This window comes from Prinia subflava, chromosome 3, assembly GCF_021018805.1.
Source record: "Prinia subflava isolate CZ2003 ecotype Zambia chromosome 3, Cam_Psub_1.2, whole genome shotgun sequence".
Lineage (NCBI taxonomy): Eukaryota > Metazoa > Chordata > Aves > Passeriformes > Cisticolidae > Prinia > Prinia subflava.
The window spans coordinates 40830723-40853375 of record NC_086249.1 but is presented as its reverse complement, the minus strand read 5'-3'; the positions used below and the strand labels follow the sequence as shown (position 1 = coordinate 40853375).

Genomic DNA, 22653 nt, shown 5'->3' with positions numbered 1-22653 from the left:
ACATATGTCAAACCACTTATTCTTCTAAATGGAGGACGCTTCTAAATCATCTACATCTATGAATAGGTTTGTTTTTATAATATTCTTCTATTCTTTCAAACTTCATAGAGCTATTTTTCTCCATGAAGTCCCAAAAAACGATTCTTTTAAAGAGATATTTCTTAAAATTAAATTACTAAACTGATCAGAAAAAAAACCCCCAACAAATCAACACAGATAGATTTGCAATGCTACCACAAAAGCACTATTTGGAATAATGCATAAACTGAATAGTTCTGCAACTCTATGGAAACACACAGCTTACTGAAATCACAGTCCCGAATTTTTAAGACAAGCAATATGCATTTTTAAGGAAGAACTATTTTCAGAACAAAATGGTAAATTGAAGTATTGATGGCCAAAGCATCTGAATATACCTCGGTGTTCCTAAAAATTACTAAAGGCATACACATTTCAACTTTACCAATAATAAAATAATTGTCTATCAAAATTAGAGGAAAAAGATATACACCAGAAATGTTCTTTCTGCTTAAATTCTGCAGGTCTCATGATGATTTACGTCAGAGCAGTTCTTTTGCAGAATTTCTTCACAGACTGCAGTTGTTTAGTTATGCTCACATTTCATAGTTCATCTCTAATGAACGGGAAGTGCATATCTTCAGGTGAATAACAACTACAAGATGGATTTCAAGATAGCAGCATTTATAACATTCTTTTATTTTTTGATGTAGAAGATGGTGAGGAGGAACAGACATAAATCTTTCAGGCTATCTTGTTTTCCCAAGCTCATGTGCATCTGATGCTTTTTCATAAGAGAGTAAATAACTGAATTTAACTTTCCATAATTTAAGCACATTGAAGGAAAATCTGCTATAAAATAAAGGGTTCCGTCAAGCAAGACAGAATACAAATTCTTCTTCACTTCTTCTTTATTTTATTTCTCTAAATCTAGTTCTAAAGAGATGAAAAACAGAACTAGGTTAGCTTGCTAAAATACAGAACTCCTCAGACTAAATTAAAGTACAGCTTACCATCCTGTTGATGCGGACAAAGTCTTCAGGCTTCTTGGCCCATGGAGGGAGATCAACATCATTCACAACAATTTCATCTTCCCTGATTCCTAGATTATATCCATTACTGTTGACAAACATCTCGGGTAGGTAGTAAAATTCTGGAATTAACTCCTAGCAGGGAGGGAGAAAACACACAATGAGACTTTACATTTAACAGAGAGGCTGAATGGTGCTCCCAGAATAAAGTTCTCTTGTACTATATATTAAAGCATTCCTGATTTTGTTTACGTTTCTGTGCACCTTTTTTTAAAGAAATTTTGTGACTCGCTTTCTTTGACTTACAGTCAAATGTTTCTGCATAATGAAATACTCAAACTTTGTTTTTCCCTTACCTATTTTTATGAAAAGCACAATTTTAGACAATACAGTATATGAGTAAAGGAGACCTCTTCAGAATAACAGGTACAAGAAAATTTATGCTAAGCCTTCAATATGAAAATATAATGGATTTTTTATTACTATTTAACAAAAATATGTAAAAGCAGAAAATTTGCAGATAAAACAGCGTTTGATCTTACTTTCTTTAATTCTTTAATTTCATAAGAAAAGGTGGTAAGTTGATTACCCATGTAATGAAAAATAATAGATGGTGAATGATCTTTTTCTACTGTAAGAAAAATTCAAGAATACACAGAGGGGAAAAATATCAGTACAAAAAATGTCCTTCAAACATATATACATGATACTTAAAATGTGAAAGATCGATAACTGAAACATATAAAAAATTATAGGTAACTTAGGGTGTGAAGTTTTTCCCAATTTCCAGGACGGCTAAACAGGAATCCATTTTGACATAATGAATATTGCTATTTGTTCCTGTTATTTTAGCATTAAGTATTGAACTGCAATAGAAACATAAAAGCTTTAAAGCCCACTATCTCTTCTCTAATATCCAGATATGGATTAAATTCACCAAATTACATTGTTAAAAGCATTATAGAGTTCAGTTGTGCAACATGATCAAAATGATGACACAGCACCTGAAATCTGAGTCCCTTTGTGGTCCTTTCAAAGGCTGCAGACATGCGAAGCAAAAAAAAAAACCCACTGCAGACACCAACTTATCTAATTAAATCTGATATGCAACTCCATAGAGAATAGAGCAGTTAAAGCATCTTTTCAAATTTATTAAGTTAAAAAAAGGAGAAAAAAAGTGTATTCATTACAATTTTAAGTACGTTTAGGAAGGCAATTTAATTACTTTTTTACATCATAGTATACTAACATAGGTTAGACCAAAATGCAAATCCAATTAGTATCTAACCAGTATAAAACATTAACCAAGTGAGACATGTCTGAATCTGAATAACTCATTATGAAACAAGCTGCAATACCAAACAGAAAAAAAAAAATTAAATTATCAGATGTAGTACATAATAAAGCAGCAGCTAGAGAAAAGCCAAAATAAGAGAAATCCTGAATATCTTATCATGTTAAAAGAAAAAAATATTCAGTTAAAACCTGTCTTAAGTTTTATTATATACACCTCTAATTTATTCAGAGTATTTCCAAAAGAAATCTTCCCCCTGTCCCCCAAAACATGATTCACTAAATCTCAGGTTCCAAAGAAAGACCTTTGGTTTTCTCTGATGGAGCCCAAAGAAGAATGAATGATCCTCAGTTGGAGAAAACTATAAAGAAATCTTCCAGGACTTCAACAAATCCTTAATTCAGAACTCACAACCCAACATATGCAACCACACAAATCAGTGACAAACTAAGAGCATTGGCTTAGAAAAGGGAAAAAATCATAAGGACCTCAGAAATATCAAAAACTCAAAGTTAATCTTAAAGCCAATATTTAAATGAAACAGAATTTATTAAGGAAAAAGTTAGCAAAGTTTGTTTCTACTTTGTATAAAAGCCTTGAAGCACATACCACTGGTTTCGATTATTATCATTTTTTATTCAGTGTGGTGGCATACTAGCCTGCGATGTCACAGCAACCAAGTCCTTTGATTTCATTAAAGAAAAGTTATTTGTTAAATTTCTTTTTTCAGGTTTAAATGTCATAGCATGTAACTGTGGACTTTTACACCTAACATACCTGAAAGATTTGTGCTACCCAGAGACACATCTAGTGTTTAACTGAATTCTACTAACCTTTTGGCTCTGGGGGTATTTTGAAACAAAGGGATTTAAGTCACTGAGTATTTTTTATGGTATTTTTATTTAGTAATTTTATCTTTGTTGCTCTTTGCTTTCAGGGTAATTTAATGTTCCCCTTGTCTGGTATAGCAGAAAACATAAATAGAAATAGAATAAACAAAAGTATGTGATTAACTTGCTTTATAAGATTTATTGTGTTGTATATGTTTAGTTTGAACTGTCTTATATCTGTGCTCTGGAAATTAACCAGTGCCAGACTTCTAAATCCTCTTCAAATAACACTCTTCCTAGAATCCTAATCATTTCAGTTACACATCTCCTGGTAGGTTGTTTTGGTCTTTTTTTTAGTCAAAGTGAAAAAAACCTAAACATAGTATTTAAAAAAATTAATGAAACCACTGTGTTGTAGTCTCAGCATTCTCTTCAATGTTATTTTTAGTGCAGCCTACAATTATGTTGCTTATTTGAGTACTATTTAGCATGAATTGGTCCTTTTCTTGAAATGTGAGCCATGTTGCGTGTGACCTTTCCCAGATACATACTTCCCATACTTTTCCTTAACCATTCAGTTTTCTTTCATAGCATTTGATATTCCTCTTGTAATTTTGCTGTCTCCACTATTTACTAGGCTAAGAAACCACAGCACTTAAAAATAGATCAGATAAATATACCCTATTCGCATTCCTAGAGGATGAATTAAAATAGACTAAAACAAAGGCCCAGCATGAAAGCCTGTGGCACCCTGTATGTGTGAACTTAAGGTTCATGTATTTAGCTACTTAGAAGAATAGAAAATACAACCAAGCTAGAGAAGCATGACAGAAATTTTGTTTTTACGTGTACACAGTTTATTCTGCTGTGACAAATTGAAGAAGCTATCTCTTCTATCTCATGCCAATGGCAGGCAGTGGCTGAGGGTAGAAGGGCAAATATTCTCTTCCCCAGGGCACCTGAGCACATTTCACTAAGAGAGGCAAAAACTGGGAGAGGCAGAGAGCAGAAGGATTAACAAGGACAGTGAGGCAGCAAGGATGGAGCCCAGGAGGTTTCTGGGAAAAGGAAGGAGCAGACAGGAGTGAACCTCAGAGGAGACAAGATGACAACTGGGGCCCAGAGAGAATCATGTTAACTAAGAAGCCACTGAAAGCTGCAAGAATGTACAAAAGAATGCAGGGAAAGATAACACTAGCAAGGGCTGAAGTTATTGTCAAATATTTTCAAAACATTTTTCTCAGCCAGAGTTTGAAATTTCTTTGTTTCACAGATGGGTATGTGCTAGTTCATATTCTAATAAAGACCATGACTGGAGAGAGACGTTCTTCTGGTGCTTTTTCTGTAATGGATAGGAAACAGATAGCTCAAACAAATAGCTGTTTCAGGGTGGTATTTAAAGAGGCGACTGTTCCTCCATTCCAGATGAAGTTCAGCTACAACAGCTATCCTGCAAGATATCTGTCTATTCTGTTGTCCCAGAATCCGAGTGAGAGTAATTCCACAATTCTTCCATCAACTGGTCTCAGTGTTCTTCATCTGGGGAAGTTTAACCTAACAACTGGCCTGAATCCTTCATTATACAATCTATTTTCCTTATCCTAGCTATCAATCCATCCCAGATACAGAGAATAAATTACTCTTTTCTCTTTGCATTGCTTATTACATGTTTGAAAAGCATTATTTACCAGATTTACAGCCTTCAAGCTCCTAAAAGTCTAAATTAAGGATAATGATGTATTCCTCCATTGTTTTTGTTACAGAAATGCAAAATATTCCTCTAACCTTCCCAAATTAGCTAGCAGAATTATTGCTAAACAGTCCATAACTTAATTTACTCCTTTATATACTTTGGCCATATCTCACATGTTCATCACACAGAAGCCAAAATAAATATTTTTGTCAACCTTTGTAGTCTTTACATGGGTGATGGAGATTGCATACTTTTCTGACAGCATCTGCTATTTTTCATTCATTCCAGAGCAGAGTGTAATTTGTCATACAGCACAGCCTTTTACAAATCCCCAGTTTCACACTTTAGAAGTGTCATTGTTAAATTCACCCTGAAGATAGGGGCAAGGGGACTCAAAAATTAGCAGGGGAAAAATGCATCTCAGAGATAGCATTTACGTCAAGGGATAGGACACAGAGGACCTTCTGTCTCCCAGTCTGCTTTCTGCTTGACAGACAAAATAGTTGATAAGAGGTTTCTTAAAACTCCTGTTGCACCTTCAGTGGCACTAGTGGTAAAAGGTAAATGTAAAGCCAGATCAGAAATGCTAGTTTGAAGCTACCATGACTTTGAGAAATTTAGGTTTCAAGCTACAAATGTTCATGAAACACAGATCTCAGAATATTTTTCCTACAATATATATATTGTGTCAGCCAGTGCAAATCAAGACATGAAAGAAAATATCAAAACCATAAACAGCTTCCCTACAAGTTACATCATTTAGCAGGCATAAAATGAGGGAATGCAAAGAAAGAAGACATAGAAAACCAATTCTTTAAACCAAACTTTAAAAGTCTGGCATTTTTAAAATATTCTCATACCAATTAAGCATTTTAAATGCATGTGTTATTGTATGCAACTCAGCTGACCTATAATTTTGCATTAACTGACACTATTTAGTAAATGGTATTGGTTTCACTGCTCTTGCCAAAACATACTGAAGGTTCTAAATAAATCTTTCTGAATACATTACCTGTCATGGGTAATTTCTTAAACACAAGAAATATCTAGGGTTCAAAGAGTTAATAAAAACAGGGATTTTAGTGATCTAAATCTATTTGCAGTAATTTCTGTCTAGTTGTCCTTGACATTTCACCAGCTGGTAACCTCCTCTGCTCCCCTTTCATTCACACTTCTAATAAGACAGGTTAGCTTTCTATCATTTAAGAGTCAGCTGCCTTTCAAACTGCCCAAGAAGCTTGGCTCTTCTCACATGAAGAACGATGCAGTAAAGCTACTGAAGTGTATTAAAAAAAAAAGTAAAATGAATATTATAACAGACATTTCTTGTCTGTAAATGTGATCTCTTGTTTATTTTAATAGCTATACAAAAACCCCAAGGTATAGTTAACAGTATTATATGCCTTGTGTCTTCGTGTAAGAAAACATCCCCCAAATGCATTTTCTAATTTACAAGCCTGTGACAAATCCAAACTGCTGAGAAATTAAACTTTAAAAATATGTCTTTAGGTGATAGAGGACTGCTATTAACACTATTATAATTGTACACCACTTACATCAAATCTGAAATTTCTGTTTAATATGTTTTGCTAAGGGTATACGTTTTATGGCCTCCCAATGAAATCAAATTCAACCCAGACGTTTTCACTTTTCTAGTATAATTCACTTCAAGGTTTTAAAGCTTCTATTTCTTTTTCTTTCTTTCTTTTCCTCCCGAAAGGTTGATCCCCTGGCATCCATTAACTCCACAAGAGTCTAGTACTGGGTCAATGAGTCAGTCATGGGTTCCTCCATTTCACACTGAGGCACTTCACTGACATTTTGTGAGAGGTACCTTTCTAACTTCTAAACAGACTATTCAAAAAGTAATATAACAAGTTTGAGAGGTATTAGGAAAAGTTAGTGACTGAACAGAAGGTTCTGGGGAAGTCAGTGTTACCAAAAACTGGCGGGAGGGGGTAAGGGAGGGATAGAAAAGAAAAAATGTGCAAGCTGACTGGCCAAGTTATGGTCATTTCCGGGTGACTTGCTTCCTCAAAGGTCACCCTGCGAACGTTCGCTCTTCCTCCAGCTTGTACTGATTATCCCGAGAGAAGGTCAATGTTGATAAAGGGAGACACAATAAAATAAACTGTGTTATCCAGGTTCTCCCCTGGGTGCTACCACTCTAACACAGCACATACTGCCTTCATTCTGTTTCATCCACTGTAGGTGAATGAGATTCTTGAAAATGAGCCAAAACAACCTGAGAGTAAGGAACAAAATGGTCTAAGGAAATCTCTAATCCTTTGTTGAACAATAATCTATGCTACACTACATTTTTCAGAGGTGGTCTACTTTTTGCCACAATTCGAGATGCCAGAAATACAGCTTGTTTTCAGGCTGATCAAACTACTGCCACAGCTCCATTTTCATTAGCTCAGTGTGAAATAATTAAGTTCCAGAAGAGACTACACATTTAAAGGGGAGAGGGAAGGAGAGAAGAGAAAGGGAGAAACAGAGAGGGAATGTCAGGGAGGACACAAGCATGGAAAGGAGCTGGACACACAGAAATGGAGCTTCCTAAAGAGATACACATCCTTTTGCAAATTTCAGGTATTTTGTTTTTAAATTTTAATGCAGAATTCTGTGAAAGTGGTTAGGATGAATTTTTTTAGACAACATTGATACTGTAAAAGAACAGCTGTGGCAAGTGTCTGTAGTACTTAAAAATCTCTGTTCATTAGTTAAAATTGACCTACTTCAGCACTTACTGAAGCACTTGAAAATAATGTACCTCATAGTCCTCTTTCTTAAACAGTACCTGATGTAAAAACCCTCCAGATTTTACTTTCCTAAATATATATTTTTAAAATTTGACATTGTTAATAAAGAATAAAGACAATTCATATAATTATTTAATACAGTACTTGAGAGCAAAAATTGTGGCAATGAAATAGCCATGAAAAATGTCAGATTAATTCATTACATACACTGTTTTAAAATTATTTCATAACCTGTGCCACAATAATTCATGAGATTAGTGAAATCAGAGATAAATGTACTGAAAGAAGCTCAGATGAATTTCAAATGTATGATAAGGAATACATGAATAATGAACACTTGCTAGTCATTACAGTTTTCAAAATTTGCTACTTTGAAGGATAGCCTGTATTCCATGCACTGAATATTTACTATAAAGACTCAAAAACCTTTAGGATGGGAAAAAAATTTACAGCATGTGTATCACAAACAAATCCACACTGCCAAGCCCTCCCCCCATGTACAGCTACAACTGGAGCCAGAAGGACCTACACAAGTACACAGAAAACTTTAACAGATTGCATGCCTTCAGATTCTGTACTCACACATAACCTGTACACACCTTCTCTTTTTCACACTCTCTCCTTTCTGACAGGACTGCTGGATAAATAAATACCAGAAATTGCCAGACAGCTGAGCAATGGTTTGTGAATGATTCACACTCTCAGAGCTGGAGCTTTTCTGTTGTGAAAGACAGTGGATGGTGCTCTTAGGAAAGTAACAAAAACAGTCAGAAATTTTGAGGGGGTTTCCTAGTAGTTCCCCAAACCTCATTGCTTTTCAAGTCCCTGAAAACTTGATTAAAATGTTTGAAAAGCCTTCAAGGCATTCTAAGCAGTAGCACAACTAATCTGAAAAAATGAGGTATCTGTAGTATTAATAATAGTTCATTTTCCTATCATTTTGCAGAATGAACTTCAAAGCCTCAGGGAAAAGCTGGCCCTGATGTAATGTCATTGAGAAATGAAGTTCATTAAGATCTTAAGCAACAAACAACAGCAACAATTAGCTGCTATGCTCATTCTTGATTAATCGCTAAGAAACACAGACTGCAAATCAAAGGGCCTTGCCAATACTTTGCCAGTCTACTTTGAAAAAAAAAAAAAGTTTTACAAGTAAGGAGTTTGCTACTTCCCTTTTTGAGGATATTCAAACTCAAAAAATACTAAAATTCACCCTAACTTTTCATACTCTCTTGCCTAAATAAGTGTTTTTCTACTCTGTTCCCTTTTCTGTGAGGCTTACCTCTTTGTTCCTTGACAAAGAATTCTTTCCCCTTTCATATGTTTGTATATTTCATAGCATTTATGTGTCTCCACATTAGACATTAATTACCCCACACATACCCACATTTTTCTACCAATGTCCAACTCCTAAAACAGTTTTTCTTCTCATGGCTAACTCCAGTTTAGGTATATCTTACACTTGATGGTTTCCAGCAAAGCAAGCACTTTGCTTTGCTTTATCCAGCAAGAATTCATACTAAAAACTGGACAACAAAAAAACCCAATAACATACATTCTCTGAGAACATAATAGCTCTGAATGAATGACTAATCAGACTGTTTCAGGTGGAAATTACATTTCATGAGATAGTCTAGTTGTTATAACCTAAGGATAAACCTTTGGTAGCACAATAAGCTTTGTGCCATCCTGTTGATCCTAAAGTTTCCTTCTTAAACTGAAGACAAAATAGAAATGCATTGACATATTTTGCTGAGGCCATTGAAGCGTACTTCAGTAGATTTATTCAAGTAGTGGCTTTCTATTAATATATAATAAATTATTTTGGTGGTGCAATACATTGAATGGTGGTATTAAATCTCCCATAATTTCTATGGATTTTTTTGTTAGATAATTTATGAAATCTCTCTATTTGTTTTAGCATCCTTTAAAGATTCAGCTCATTTTTTGCATCTGCTGCCATTCATCTATTTTCATCTTAAGCTGAATCAATTCAAAATAAATCAATTCAACTTTATTTTCTAAACCCACCTTCCCTGTATCTTCATTAATTAACAAACCCCTACTTTAAACAGCATCTTTAATCCCTAATGTATCCCTGAACAGACAGGTCAGGAATTATCTGGAGAAAACATTTATTGGCTAACATACCTCATCTGTTAGTCCCATATTAGATTTTCTGTAATGACTTAGCTCCAAGTAGTATTTCTGTTTCTAATGGCACCACAGAAATGTGTATATAAGTATAAATCTGATTCAGGGGTTCTACAGTAGACTGCCAAATGTATTCTTTTGTATTGTTTTACAGTCTTTCCCCTAGAGCAATTCTGATCCTTAATTTTTACTATATTACCTGCTATCCCCAATTCCCTTTTTTTACATTCAGTGGCATTAAAGAACATAGCAACTTCATTTCTTCACCTTTTGCCTTCCTTTTCTGAAAGTATCCGGTTCTGAGCATCTTTTTGATATTTGTTTTATTTTGATTAAGCTGAGGTTTTTTAATACAAATGCATTTTGCAATGCAGTTGTTATCCATCCTTAAATCCTTCATCCTTGCAATGGCTGGCAGCAGCAGTTTAAATTATCCCACTTGATTCACAAGATTCCTGGTATTTTCAGACAAACTTTTCAGTTAATTGTTTTACTGATAACTCATTTGGTTGCTAGTTTAGGAATGATCCTTTCACTAATTATATACCACACTTGAATACCATCTCTCATCCGTCCACAGATATTCCTTTATCTTTTGCAATGCCTTGATGTATTTAACTGCCCTCCTCCTGTGTACTAAAGCCAGACAAGAAGATTACAGTCACTTCCAACTGTCTTCCCTTATTTCTCAGTTTAAGGCTCTTATCCTTTGTTTGAGCCCCACTCCTAGGAAGTCACTTTCCCAGATATTCCAGCGGAATTCCAGGAAAACCAGATTTCTTTGAAAAGTAAAAATCAAAATGCAGCACTTTGAAAATATATCAAATATAGTAGATGTTACCTCGAATTGCTTCCAAATTTGGAAATTTCCTTTGTTTTTCTTACAAGGGTAAGAGTGATGGTACTTAGAAAACTACTAACTTCCAGAGAAGCATGAATAAACATAAAATGGTTTGTAGGAGGTTCAGGTTGATTTCTTTAAAAAGCATTTTCTCTCATATGTTAGGATGATCATACAATTTGAAATTAGTTATTCTAACTAGTAACTGAATAACAACAACATGGTTTGTCTCTTCTGAGACTGTTGGAATACTTATGCAAACAGGAGCTCTGGAATAAAAATAAATGAACAAATTTACAACTTTTTTCTTTTTTTCTTTGCCAAGACAAGTAAAAAATATAATGGCAATATGAAATTCAATTTATCATTGTCAAATATGACTGGTAGTATATAAACAGAAGAGAAACATATTCACTGTAAAAAATGGTTTTTGTAAAATATTATAGTGAAGCCTTTACCTACTTTATTACTAGGAAATGAGAATCAAGAAGGGACAATTCAAAATACTTCTATATTTTTGTTTCCTTTTGATAAGGTCCCACGTCTGTGAACAATAACCCTTTGTATTTAACAAGGTAAATACCAAGGTAAGGAATAACAGCAGTAAAATCACCCTGCTCTCTGGCTGTTTCTGTGTATAGTGTAGAAGTTGTTTTAATCTAATGTGTATTGTTGCATAATATCCCCAGGCACATTCAAGTAAAAGCTAAAGCTGTACAGAAAAGCCAACATTTTAAATGGGTCTTGTCATTAATGCTTTATTAATTGCCCCAGGCAATGCAAACCCAGAGCTAGGCAAGCTATAACAATATGACACTTTAAGGTCAAATCCAATTCCTGCTGTGTTTTATGGAGTGGGCCAAATATTGAGTTAACAGCAGGAAAGAACAATTTATTGAGCTTTTCTCCATCTCCTGATTATCTGATCTAAATTAGATCAGTTAGGTTGTTTTTCTCTAAAAAAACCTCCACCTTTTGTCCATTCAACTTCAAAGAATCTTTGATTGTTTGTGTTAGAACAATAAACCTTATTAACATCTATTTATTTACACTATACCTAGTGTACTGAATATAAAAAAATTATATATATATAAATATAAAATATAATACAGCATCTTCTTTATGTTTACATAAACAAAAAATAACATAATGAAATTGCACATTTATCCATTTATTTAACATATATGTTACCTTCACATCTGAGGTATCTCTTTGGCTGTTCCTCCAGGACCTGGCCACTGAAGAGAAGGTTCGATCTGGGTGGTCAAACTTGCCATCATTTGCATTTAGAAAGAATGTTGTAAAGGGCTCCTGTAATTAATGAAATTATGACAGATTAAGAAAACAGTACAAGGACTCATGCAGCAGGTTTCTGTCAAAATCCAAAAGCCTTTTGCAGATCAAAATACTTCATAAAGGCAGAATGAAAGAAAAACATGGCACCTCGTAGTTATGTGTATGCATGGGTTTCTGCACTGAACATCTGAGCGTATTTATTGGCATTAACACACTTTGCACTAACAAATTCTGAGTTCTATACCATAAAACCAGTTACCCATCAGTGGCAGACATATGTAGCTTAGTTCCAGTTCACAGGGACTGCCTCCTTTGCTGCAACCACCATAAACACATTTTGTGTTATTCACATAACTGAGCTTTGTTTACTCCTTATATGTTGGTATGTCAAAATCTTTAAAAAATCCTGTCTCTAAATTTTTCTTCCTAGTGTTTTTATTTCATTGAAAAGAGCTCAGTAGGTTCCACTTTGCCTCAGGGTGGGACGAGTGGCTCTATGGTCGTTATGAGGCAGACTGTGGTTCCAGGATATGCAGTGTTTTCATGATTTTGGGCAGAGGTACTGAGATTAAATATTTAGAGTTTTTACTCTTGCTAATTCTATCTGAAACCATATCCCAGTTTGTACTAAATGGAAACAGAGACCAGCTTTTGGGGAGGAAGAGCTCAGGTATTAGAGAGTGTGGATAACCCATTTTGATATCACTCCATTCCGCTGCAGGGAAGCAGTTAACAGTGGACCAAATCCTTCATTTAACATTAGAACTTAAATACTGAGATTATTGGCAGAAACCTGGATTTCCACCACTACTCCATTAGCTCTCTTATTCAACTAATAGTTGGCAGTGTGCCTACAGGGATGGAAGTTGCTTCTTTCTCTTTGCCAAAGTCTCATGGGGAATGTTTTTAAGAAAGTCCATTTCATTAAATTCATACCCAAACTTACTTTGTTGCATATCCTGATCATCTGGAAATTTTGTTAATCATGATCACCAGATCACAATTGTTATTACAGTATTATTCATCTATTATTTGAATTTTATTCTAAATGTTCTCTGTTTCCTTCTATGAAATTTTTGAACAAGTCAGGGAACTCCTCCATTAACAAAGAATTTTTGATGGAGTTATGCCACATTATACACATTGTGTGTAAATTACCCCAGATGAAAAAGGTATTAAGAAATTCATGTTTACATAGTCCTTAAGAGAAATTAAAATATATATAAGGAAAGCAAAGATGCAAAAAGAGAAAAAATATCCAAAAAAGGGAGGAAAATACAAAAAGGAATTTTCACTTCCAGAGACCATTGTTTCTGTATCTTTATTCCACATGCCTTCCTAATAAATTTTTTCTATCATCATGCACAGCAGTCAACCCAGGCTACTTTCTTTCAAGGAGGAAAAAACTCTAAGCAATTTTATTCCTCTTAAAACATGGGGAATTTGTTTTTAATAGACACATTTAAAAGAATAGTATCTCATAAATATACTTCCATTCATATATTTATTCCAATCAGAGAATCCTAATATCTATTAAATAATTAATTAAAATAATCAAATTAAATACAAAATCATCACAATATAATTTCATGTTAGGGGACTCTCAATCTCATTGCACAATGGCTTTATTTGCACTCATGAATATTGAAAGGCTGAGGAAGAGATCTATAATTTAATAGAATATTAAAGTTTAACAGCAGCTCAACTTGGTGACTAGTATAAACAATGAACTGAAATATTAAAAGAAAATAAGTTTTTATCTATCCAGATTTTCCAGTGCTCCATATAGTGAATTTAATGTAAAATATAAATGAAAATGTGTAAGATTCACACGCAGAATTGCAAAATAGAAAACAATATAAACAGAAATTGGACTATATGGGTTTATCAAAAAATTCTATTAATATTATAATTTTATTAAATTTACATTTTTAATATTAGAAATATTTTGCTTTTAAACTAATTCCTCCTTCCAATTATCTGTATATATTTGCTATTTGTATATTTTTTATGCTGTTTTCTAGCTTGCCCTGACTAGAAAACATTATATGTCCTTGATCTGAGCACAAATAAGAGTGCCTCCTAACAACTCCTACCCATCACTTTTTTCTTTATAAGGTATGTGTAATTTTTGTGAATATTATTGTGGAGCAGACTGTACATCATTGAAGAAGTTCGATGGATTTAAAAGAAGCAGAAAGAAGAAAAATGATGTAATTACAATAAATTATGTAAAAATATTAATCCAAACTTCCATGACAACATTATTTTAAGCATCTGAGACAAATATACAAAAGCAATAAAATTCATAATCAAGGATTAAACTTTTAGTAGCTGAGCACTACAGGGTGCCCTATTATGCTATCTTGCATAGGCCTGTTGTGCCTATCTTTTTGGATTTTTAATCCTTAGCAGAAATTCAGAGCTTTCACTTGCTTTATCTTAGACCTCTAACGTAATTTTAAGGTAATTTTTATTCTCTGGGAAGTCAAGTGCTTATATTATATAAATATAATTCATATCTGTATTCAATATACTCATTTAAATACTGTTATTCTATGATACCGATTACTGTCATTTCATGTAAAGGTTTTGTTGCTGTGAAAGCTGAAAAGCAGCACAATGTTTTCATTATAACTCCATCTCACTCGCTTCCAATATTCTGAATAAAATTCACACCTTGTTCACTGCCAACAAGGAGAGAAATTCGAGGGGGACTTATATTGAACATAAGCTTGAGCTGTGAGAACAACGAATTTTTCTGTTCAATAGCACTTCTCTCCCCCCCTTCCCTTTTAACAGTACCCAGACTCATTTGAAACGTTTATGGTGGGAGTAGAGGAGGGAGAAGGAAGGGGTGTGGTCTAAGACATCCTATGTCAAACAAAAATGTCTTTCCAGCCATTTGTATGAGAGTATGTAAGGGCTTGTCAGAGTGACACACACCTTTTGCCTGATATATCTGTGATTGTCCTGCTCAAATTAACAAAAAGAAGACCCAAATTCGCTTCTGTTTACCAGATGACATCCAGTCCTCCTCACCTTTGAATCTCACTAAAAACTGGTTTTAACTCAATATAATCTAACACATAAAAATTCCAGAATTTTTTTTACCTTGTACAAATATGCAGTCATTGCAACAGCAACTGGAAGACAATTATTCTCTACAAACATCTTGACTACCAAATTAGAGAATCATGCTCTCAAACACTGGTCTCTGTTTCCATGAAAATGCAACTGATTTACACAAATATAACTTCTTCGGTACCGATTAATGAGAACATTCAATTGTACCATGACTCTATCCTATTTATTCTAAAAACCTGATATTTACATTCTACATGATTTAAGCTAGAATTCATTCTTCTATTTTTCTTTTTATTTTTGTCTACTTTTCAGGTCAACTCCCTGGACTATATGACATTCTGAAGTGGCATTCTTGGTTTAAACTATTCTGTCTTCTGCCACTTAAATATTCACTGCTCCAGATGAAAGAAAGATGCACATGAAGAAAATGAGTCTTCAGCAGGTAAGGTCAGCTAGCGTTAAACTATGAATATTCAATTTCATGTACACAAAAATACATTAACAGAATATGTATCAATGGTGAAATAAAGGCAGAGATATCAAAATTAACTACACAGGACAGAACTGAAGCTAAGAAATACAGGGTCTTTTAAAAAACTAGCCTGACACATGTGTTGGGTTTGTGTGGCAAAGTTTTGGTAGTGGAGGAGGCTACAGGTGTGGTTTCTGTGAGAAGCTTTTGCCATATCCAGTGGTGCCAATGCCAGCTGGCTCCAAGATGGACCTGCTGCTCTCCAAGGCTAAGCCTGTCATCTATAGCAAAGTCTTTAGATAACAGACTTAAGAAGTGTCAGGGGCAAGCTGCAGAAGAACACTAGAGAGAGGAAGGAGAATGTGTGAGAGGAACAGCTCTGCAGACAGCAAAAGCAGTGCAGGAGCAGGGCCAGGAGGTGCTCCAGGCTCCGGAGCAGAGTTTCCCCTCTAACCCTTGCTGCAGACAATAAGGCAGCTGTGCCCCTACAGACTATGGAGGTCCAGAGGGGAGTAAAGATCCACCTGCAGCCCCCAGAGGAATTCATGCCACAGTAGGTGGATGCCTGAGGAAGGCCATGAGCCCCTGGGAAGCCTGTGCTGGAGCAGGCTCCTGACAGGGACCTGTGGCTCCATGCAGGGTGGAGCCCCTGTGGGAGCAGGTTGTTGGCAGGGCTTGTAAGCCCACAGGGCACCCACCATAGCAGTCTGCTCCTGAGGGACTGCAAGGGAACCCCGCTGGAGCAGCTCACGAAGAGCTGCAGCCCGTGGGAAGGACTCACTTTACAGAGGTTCATGAGGGACTGTCTCCCACGGGAGGGAACCCAAGCTAGAGCAGGGCAAGATATGGGGTCTTCCAAGGAGAAAGGAGTGACAGAGACAACATATGATGAGCTGAGCACAGCCTCATTTCCCATTCCCCTGTGTCGGTGGGGAAAGGAGAGAGAGAATTTAGGAGTTACATCCAGACAAGAAGGGAGGGGTTGAGAGGAAGGTGGTTTTAAGATTTGACTTTATTTTCTCCTTATCCTACTCTCATTTGATTGGTAATAATTCAAACGTATTTCCCCAAGCTGAGTCTGTTTTGCCCATGATGGTAATTGGTGAGGGATCTCTCCCTGGCCTTATCTCAACCCATGAGTCTTTCCTTATTTTTTCTCTCTCCTGCCCAGCTGAAGAGGGGAGCAGTAGAGCAGTTTTGGTGGGTACCTGACATCTAGGCAGAGCCAACCCACCACAGTATATCAGATAAAGGAAAGCAACTGAGGGAAATATAAGGCAGTAGGGAAGAGATTATCACAGAATTGACTCAAAAATACGATATTAAAAGCAATGTTTTGAAGACAACTGACAGAAACCAGATGGCATGTGTCAAAGCTGAAAAGCAGGACTTAAAATAATTTTTAAGGTTTTGTGGCAACAATTCTCTCTGTAGATATACTTCAGAGTGGCTGAAACTTCTTTACCTACAGCAAATACTGTTTCCTCCAATACTAAGGTCTAGGAAGGCAGTTTCTCCCTTGTATCCCCATTACTAGGTATTGTTTTGTTCTGCTTCTATCTGAACTCTCATTTCCAATTTACTTTTTGTCATAGATTTTTCATTTGTTTCCTTGCTTCTTTCTCTTTCTTTTGCTTTTCCTTTTCTCTTTTTCTTTGCTTTACACCGTCTTCTCTCATGGTTTTAGTTTGCACTCCTGTCCTTCACTCTCAGTTTGTTGTCACTTTCTACCAAAAGCTCTACAGAAACACATCTTTTCCCATCACTCTTCTCCAGTCTTTCAAAATACTGAAAGCATTTTTCTGTCTGAATCTCTGCATGTCACCTTTCTCTTTCTGGACTAGACTGTAATTTACCTTTTCTTACAGAGCACTATTCACAAACTCATATTAAAGCTCTAGCTCTAGAAATTCATGAGCAAGAGTTCCTATTGTAACTTACAGAAATCTGACCTAGCCTTATCTATCAATTTCACTGGCACAATCTTCTCCCTTAGGATATTTCATTCTTTGTTTTGTAACAAAAATATCTCTCTATAGATCACTGTGACTTTATAATCTTCATTACCATAATCTTCCTCTATACACACTTATTTTCAAATATCTATTTAGGGTTTCCATTTGCTGCCTTATCTAGTCTTATCATATTATTATCTTTTTTTCCTTTTCTGAGGTTCAAACTTTCCTTGTATTTGTCCTCTTTCACTTCTGTTGTCTACTCCCATTAAAGACTGCTTTTCTCTGCTGGTCAGTCATATTTAAATAATCTTTAAAATACCTGTGTAGGAGTGTCCCTGTATTTAAGTTATCTCTTGTTTTCGCCTTTTCATTGGCAAACCCTTCTTTGTATATCAGTGATTTCCACTTCTGCTTTCTATTCTCACATACATTGTTTGCTTTAAAAAATGTAATTTGTAAGCTCTATATTGCAAGGCCATCAAGACAGAGACCTTGTTCTCTTGCTCCTTTAGGTAAGAACACAAAAAAAAGCCAGAACATCTAGAGTATTACATAAACAACAGTAGTAAAAAATGACATTGCATTGGCCTAGTACAGGAAATGAATACTCCTTGGTGTGCTGTACATTCAGCCTGTAACCAGACTTTCATCTCTGAGAATTTGCCAACTTGCAAGAGCCAAAATTAATAAATAAACATGCAAATAAAACTACTGTTTTTAATCTACTTTAAGGCAACAAAGAAGAACCTGTGTACCATAAAGTGTATTCAGTAAATGAATAATTTAACAGCATTTAAAAGGAATACAGTGGTCACCCAACACAGGAGTGTAATCAACACTTAGTTTCCCATGGTTTAAGAAGTATATCCTGAACTCACAGATACATGAACTCTCTTCTGAGCATTAAGGAGTGAACATGTCTAAGGGAAGCTGACATGAGTGAAAACTCGATTATCAAGCTCTGTGTGGCTCTGTTTTGCTTTGTTGTATGCAAAACATGCTTAGAATATACCTTATGTAACAGATTTTTATTGGCAGGATGTACTTTAATTTAAGTAATTACACAACCACTCAAGTTTCATTAATTCAGCTTTCTCTGTGAAACCTTCAGTGTTCATCAACACTCTTTATTCTGTAAATAATTGTGATAACACATACAGTGAATTCAGATTCTTTCTGTCTTTGAAGTTTGGTCCCCTTCCCTAGATCTGGTTTTGGTCATAGTAGCATGAGGTTTCCAGAACTGACATAACAGTTTGAAGTCAGAATCCACATTTTTACATTTCTGAAAACTGTAGAGATATTAATTAATTTAGATGCATAATTCATTCATGCATAAAATATTACTCTATATTTTAATACAAAACTGCTTTAATATAAAACTTGTTATATAATACCCCTTTCAATGTGACAGTTTAATGTTCTTATTAAAGACTTTTTTTAATGTTGCATGGATCTATCCCTGGTTGAAAATAATAAATGAATATGAGCAGTATCAGATTTTTGCATTATCTAGAGATATATTCTGGGGGTGGATTTAGTTTTAGATGCATTTTTCTGATTGTATACATCCTCATACCAACACAATTTTATGTTTAAATTTATTTTGGATTGCTTGGGTAGGAAGGACCCCCTTATCACTACAAATGGGTATATAAAGTGTATAAAGAGAATTTCTGAGATTTTAAGGTAGGGAAGAAAAATTAGATTTTAATAGAAAGGTGCCTTCATAAAAACAAAACAAAACAGAAGACAGAAGAGATGCTGTAAATAAAGATACTCATGAAAACCAGGATCCAGAAATACTTACAATACGAACAAGCCAGGCCAAGGTAGAAGTAGATGTAGAGTAGTGGGTGTTGTAATGATAAGGTGGAGTCTGATCATCTTCCCATGTCTCATACCGTTCTGCATAGAAGACAGCTCTCTTTGGGTTCAAAGCACCAATAGGCTGTAAAGTGATAAGAGGTCAAAGACATTATCAGCTGAAGGGCAGTCTGTCTGATATAGCACAGGTTAATTCTGCATTAAGATTCTCTCCACAGGAGACTCTGCAACCAAACACATTTATGCTGTAGTAACCCCTGAGATTGCTGTAAGCTTGGAGTTCATTTTCAAAGGCTTAGTGTACTAAAAGTCTTATGAGTTTCCTTATTTTAACTGACAAACATAAGTGATCCACATCTGCAAACTTTCAAGACCTTCTTGAAGTATAAGTTGTTTCCCAATTAGTTCAGTAACATTGTTCTGGAAATAGACTTCTAAAACTGCATTTAAAATGCATTGAGGCCAAACTAATATTTCTGTTGCTGTCATTCACCATAATCATGCAGCTAATGAAAACTGACTTTTGCTCACACAGGACACTTTGTAATGCGCAGCTCACGATGAAAAGATTTCACGCGGAACTGCTGACGGTGTCTGGTGATCCTAAGCAGAGATACTTAAAAACCATGCCTAGTCCTCAGGACTGGGTGTACTCAGGACTGAACAAAGCCACGCTTTATTGAACAAAGCAAACAAGCTTTGTACTTGAAAACAATAGAATGTGGAAATTATTCACAAATTCAGAGTCCGTTCTGAGCAAACTTAAAGGACCATCTATACAAATTAGGTGAAAAACAAAAGAGATGTAAGGCAGTAGTAGGAACTATTGGTTTTGATGTGGCTACTTGAGGAATACAAGCATTTTATGATATTTTCAATCTACTTTATCTTAGAAGTTTTTGCAAAATGTATTTGTTACTGTGTGATGCAAAAGTTACTTGGATAAAGAAAATACAGATTTTAGCTTTTAAACTAAAATTAACGAAACACATAGGGTTTAATACTTAGAGGAGAGCACACTTCCACACAAAATATCTGTATAAAATTATTGTAGTTTGAAATTATTTATTTGCATTAATCAAATTTTAATTAGAATTGATATTATTAAGGGTATGAAAAAGAAAGTAGGAATGGACTTTGACCCTTTTCAAAATGCTAACAGTATTTTCTGCCTATTATTTCACTCCACAATTTTTCTACTGAATTAAAATCTAAAGTCATTTGGAAAGGAAATACCAGTATAAGGTCAAATCTCTGTGTTTCAGTACACTAGATATGTAACAAAAATTTTAAAGCTGCAAGTATTTTATTCTTTCAGCACTGCTATGTTTTTTGAGATAGCTGCTTAAAAAGCTGACATAGAACATGATATTTCCTGTTTTAGAGCTTGCTTTTAAATAGCAGTCTTTGGTGAACACCTACATTTTAAAGCATTATTATTTCAGTATTTTTCACATTAAGCACTCTGGATGCTTAATACTTTGCTGTGTCATGGAGATGTTAATAGTTTTCTCATATGTGTAAAATGATTGAGTAATCCCAAAGGATTGGTGTTATCTGGTGCAGACTGCACTGAAAGACCTCACAAAACATTCTTGAAAGAGAAGCTTTTCCCTATTCCCTATACACTATGAGCTATTCCCTAACACTTTCCAGGCTTGTTTCCCAAATACTGGCAGTAGGAAAAAATAAACATTTGCATTTTTGTTATATTTGGTTTTGTTACACATCCTGCCAGTGTCAGGAAGCACACTTGCAGTAGTATAGTCTTTAAGTTATCATTATATAAAAGTGGTTGTTCAACAGCTTCCATGAAAGAGACATTTTTTCCCATTAGACTGACAAACTGTGCAGATATATGTGCACTTTGCTAAATTATATCGGCCTCTGGGTTGCTGTGGGGACTGGATGGAACCTGCTGACACCACCCTCATTAAGGTACTGTGCATCCACTTCTCTGGCAGAAAAAAATCCAGTCCCAACTGCACATTTCAAGAGCTAAAGCAGTAATTCACACCATGGTCTGTTAAAATGAAATGTTCACCCCCTCTGAGAAGGGAACATAAAATAGCAGACAAATTGGTGAGATTGTATTTATAATGGAGGAACACCCTGAGAATATCTCTTCCCTCCACTACGAAGGTGCATCTTATCCTATGCTGCAGTGAGTTCTGAGGCTATGGAAGACAGAGACGCCATCTATTATCTATCATTATTGTACATATAGGTTTGAAGGCACAGTGGAAAAAATGAATATGATGATTAACACAAGATTGAAAATATGGAAAACTCCAGGCCTTTCAAAACACAGTTGATGCTGATTAGAAGTTTTTCATCAAATAAGTGATGTGTTTTCATTATTCACTGTAAATTGACTACAGTAACAAGGCCTGTGAGGTGTAACTGATGCTTAAAATAATTATGAGGTATTTTATTCTATAGACAAGCAAAATTTCAATGATGGTTTAATCAGTACCTTGAAACAACATTTCAATATAATATATAGAGATGTATTTAATAAAGAGATTATTTCTCTCAAGAATTTGACAATTATTTTTAAAGTCACAAAAAATACTAATGCAAACATACCATCATGTTTTCTAGGTTGTTCAATCAGAGGTGTTACTTCCATTTAAAAGATGAAATGTATAATGATGTAAGATTGGGCATTCCTATTTTCATATAAAAATGCCTCTACAAGTAACTAAAACAATCCACTTTCATAACATATATGCTTAATTGTATTAAATGATAAACCTGCAAAGATGTATTCTTTATTACCTTCATCCTCATCAAAATTCTTTTCAGAATCATTATCTACTTTTTTTTTTCCTTTCAATTACTTTAGGATTCATTTGAAGAAAAATCCAGAAATGCACAAAACACAGTTTGAATAAAATGAAGTCTTTAAGTGAAATACCAATGAGAGTCATTTCTGTTCTTGCATGATACTGCAATTTTCATGGGAAAATCTGTGGGAAGAATCTTTATTGAGGACCTTTTCTGAGGTAGGGAGGGAGGGAGGACAGAAGGACGGACGGACGGACGGACGGACGGACGGACGGAAGGAAGGAAGGAAGGAAGGAAGGAAGGAAGGAAGGAAGGAAGGAAGGAAGGAAGGAAGGAAGGAAGGGCTTATCTTCAGCTAGAAAGTCTCACCTCAACTTCTCAGGACAGATCCTGGGTTGGATGAACTAGTGCACAGCCTGGGATGTGGGAGACACGGGTTAATTTCTCTCATTCCTCCATAGTGTCCATGATCTCTTCTCCATGAGGAGATCGCTTAGGTATGTTTATAGCTTGCAATAGGAAGGTGAGCTGGAAGTCCCTAGTGGAGCCACTCCAGAGGGGATGGTGTGCAAGCATGGCCCTATTTATGTGGAGATG

General features: G+C 35.3%; 1 protein-coding gene across 2 annotated transcripts in view; it reads right to left on the bottom strand.

Annotated features, from left to right (window-relative positions):
* NBEA (neurobeachin) overlaps window positions 1-22653 on the bottom strand; it is a 458593-nt gene that overhangs the window by 58455 nt on the left and 377485 nt on the right. For both annotated transcript variants that reach the window (XM_063394796.1, XM_063394797.1), the window contains exons 46-48: window positions 19250-19390; window positions 11818-11937; window positions 1032-1184 (exon numbers count right to left, since the gene is read on the bottom strand). In XM_063394796.1, the coding sequence (XP_063250866.1) occupies window positions 1032-1184; window positions 11818-11937; window positions 19250-19390 (414 nt within the window). The remainder of the gene's footprint in view (window positions 1-1031; window positions 1185-11817; window positions 11938-19249; window positions 19391-22653) is intronic.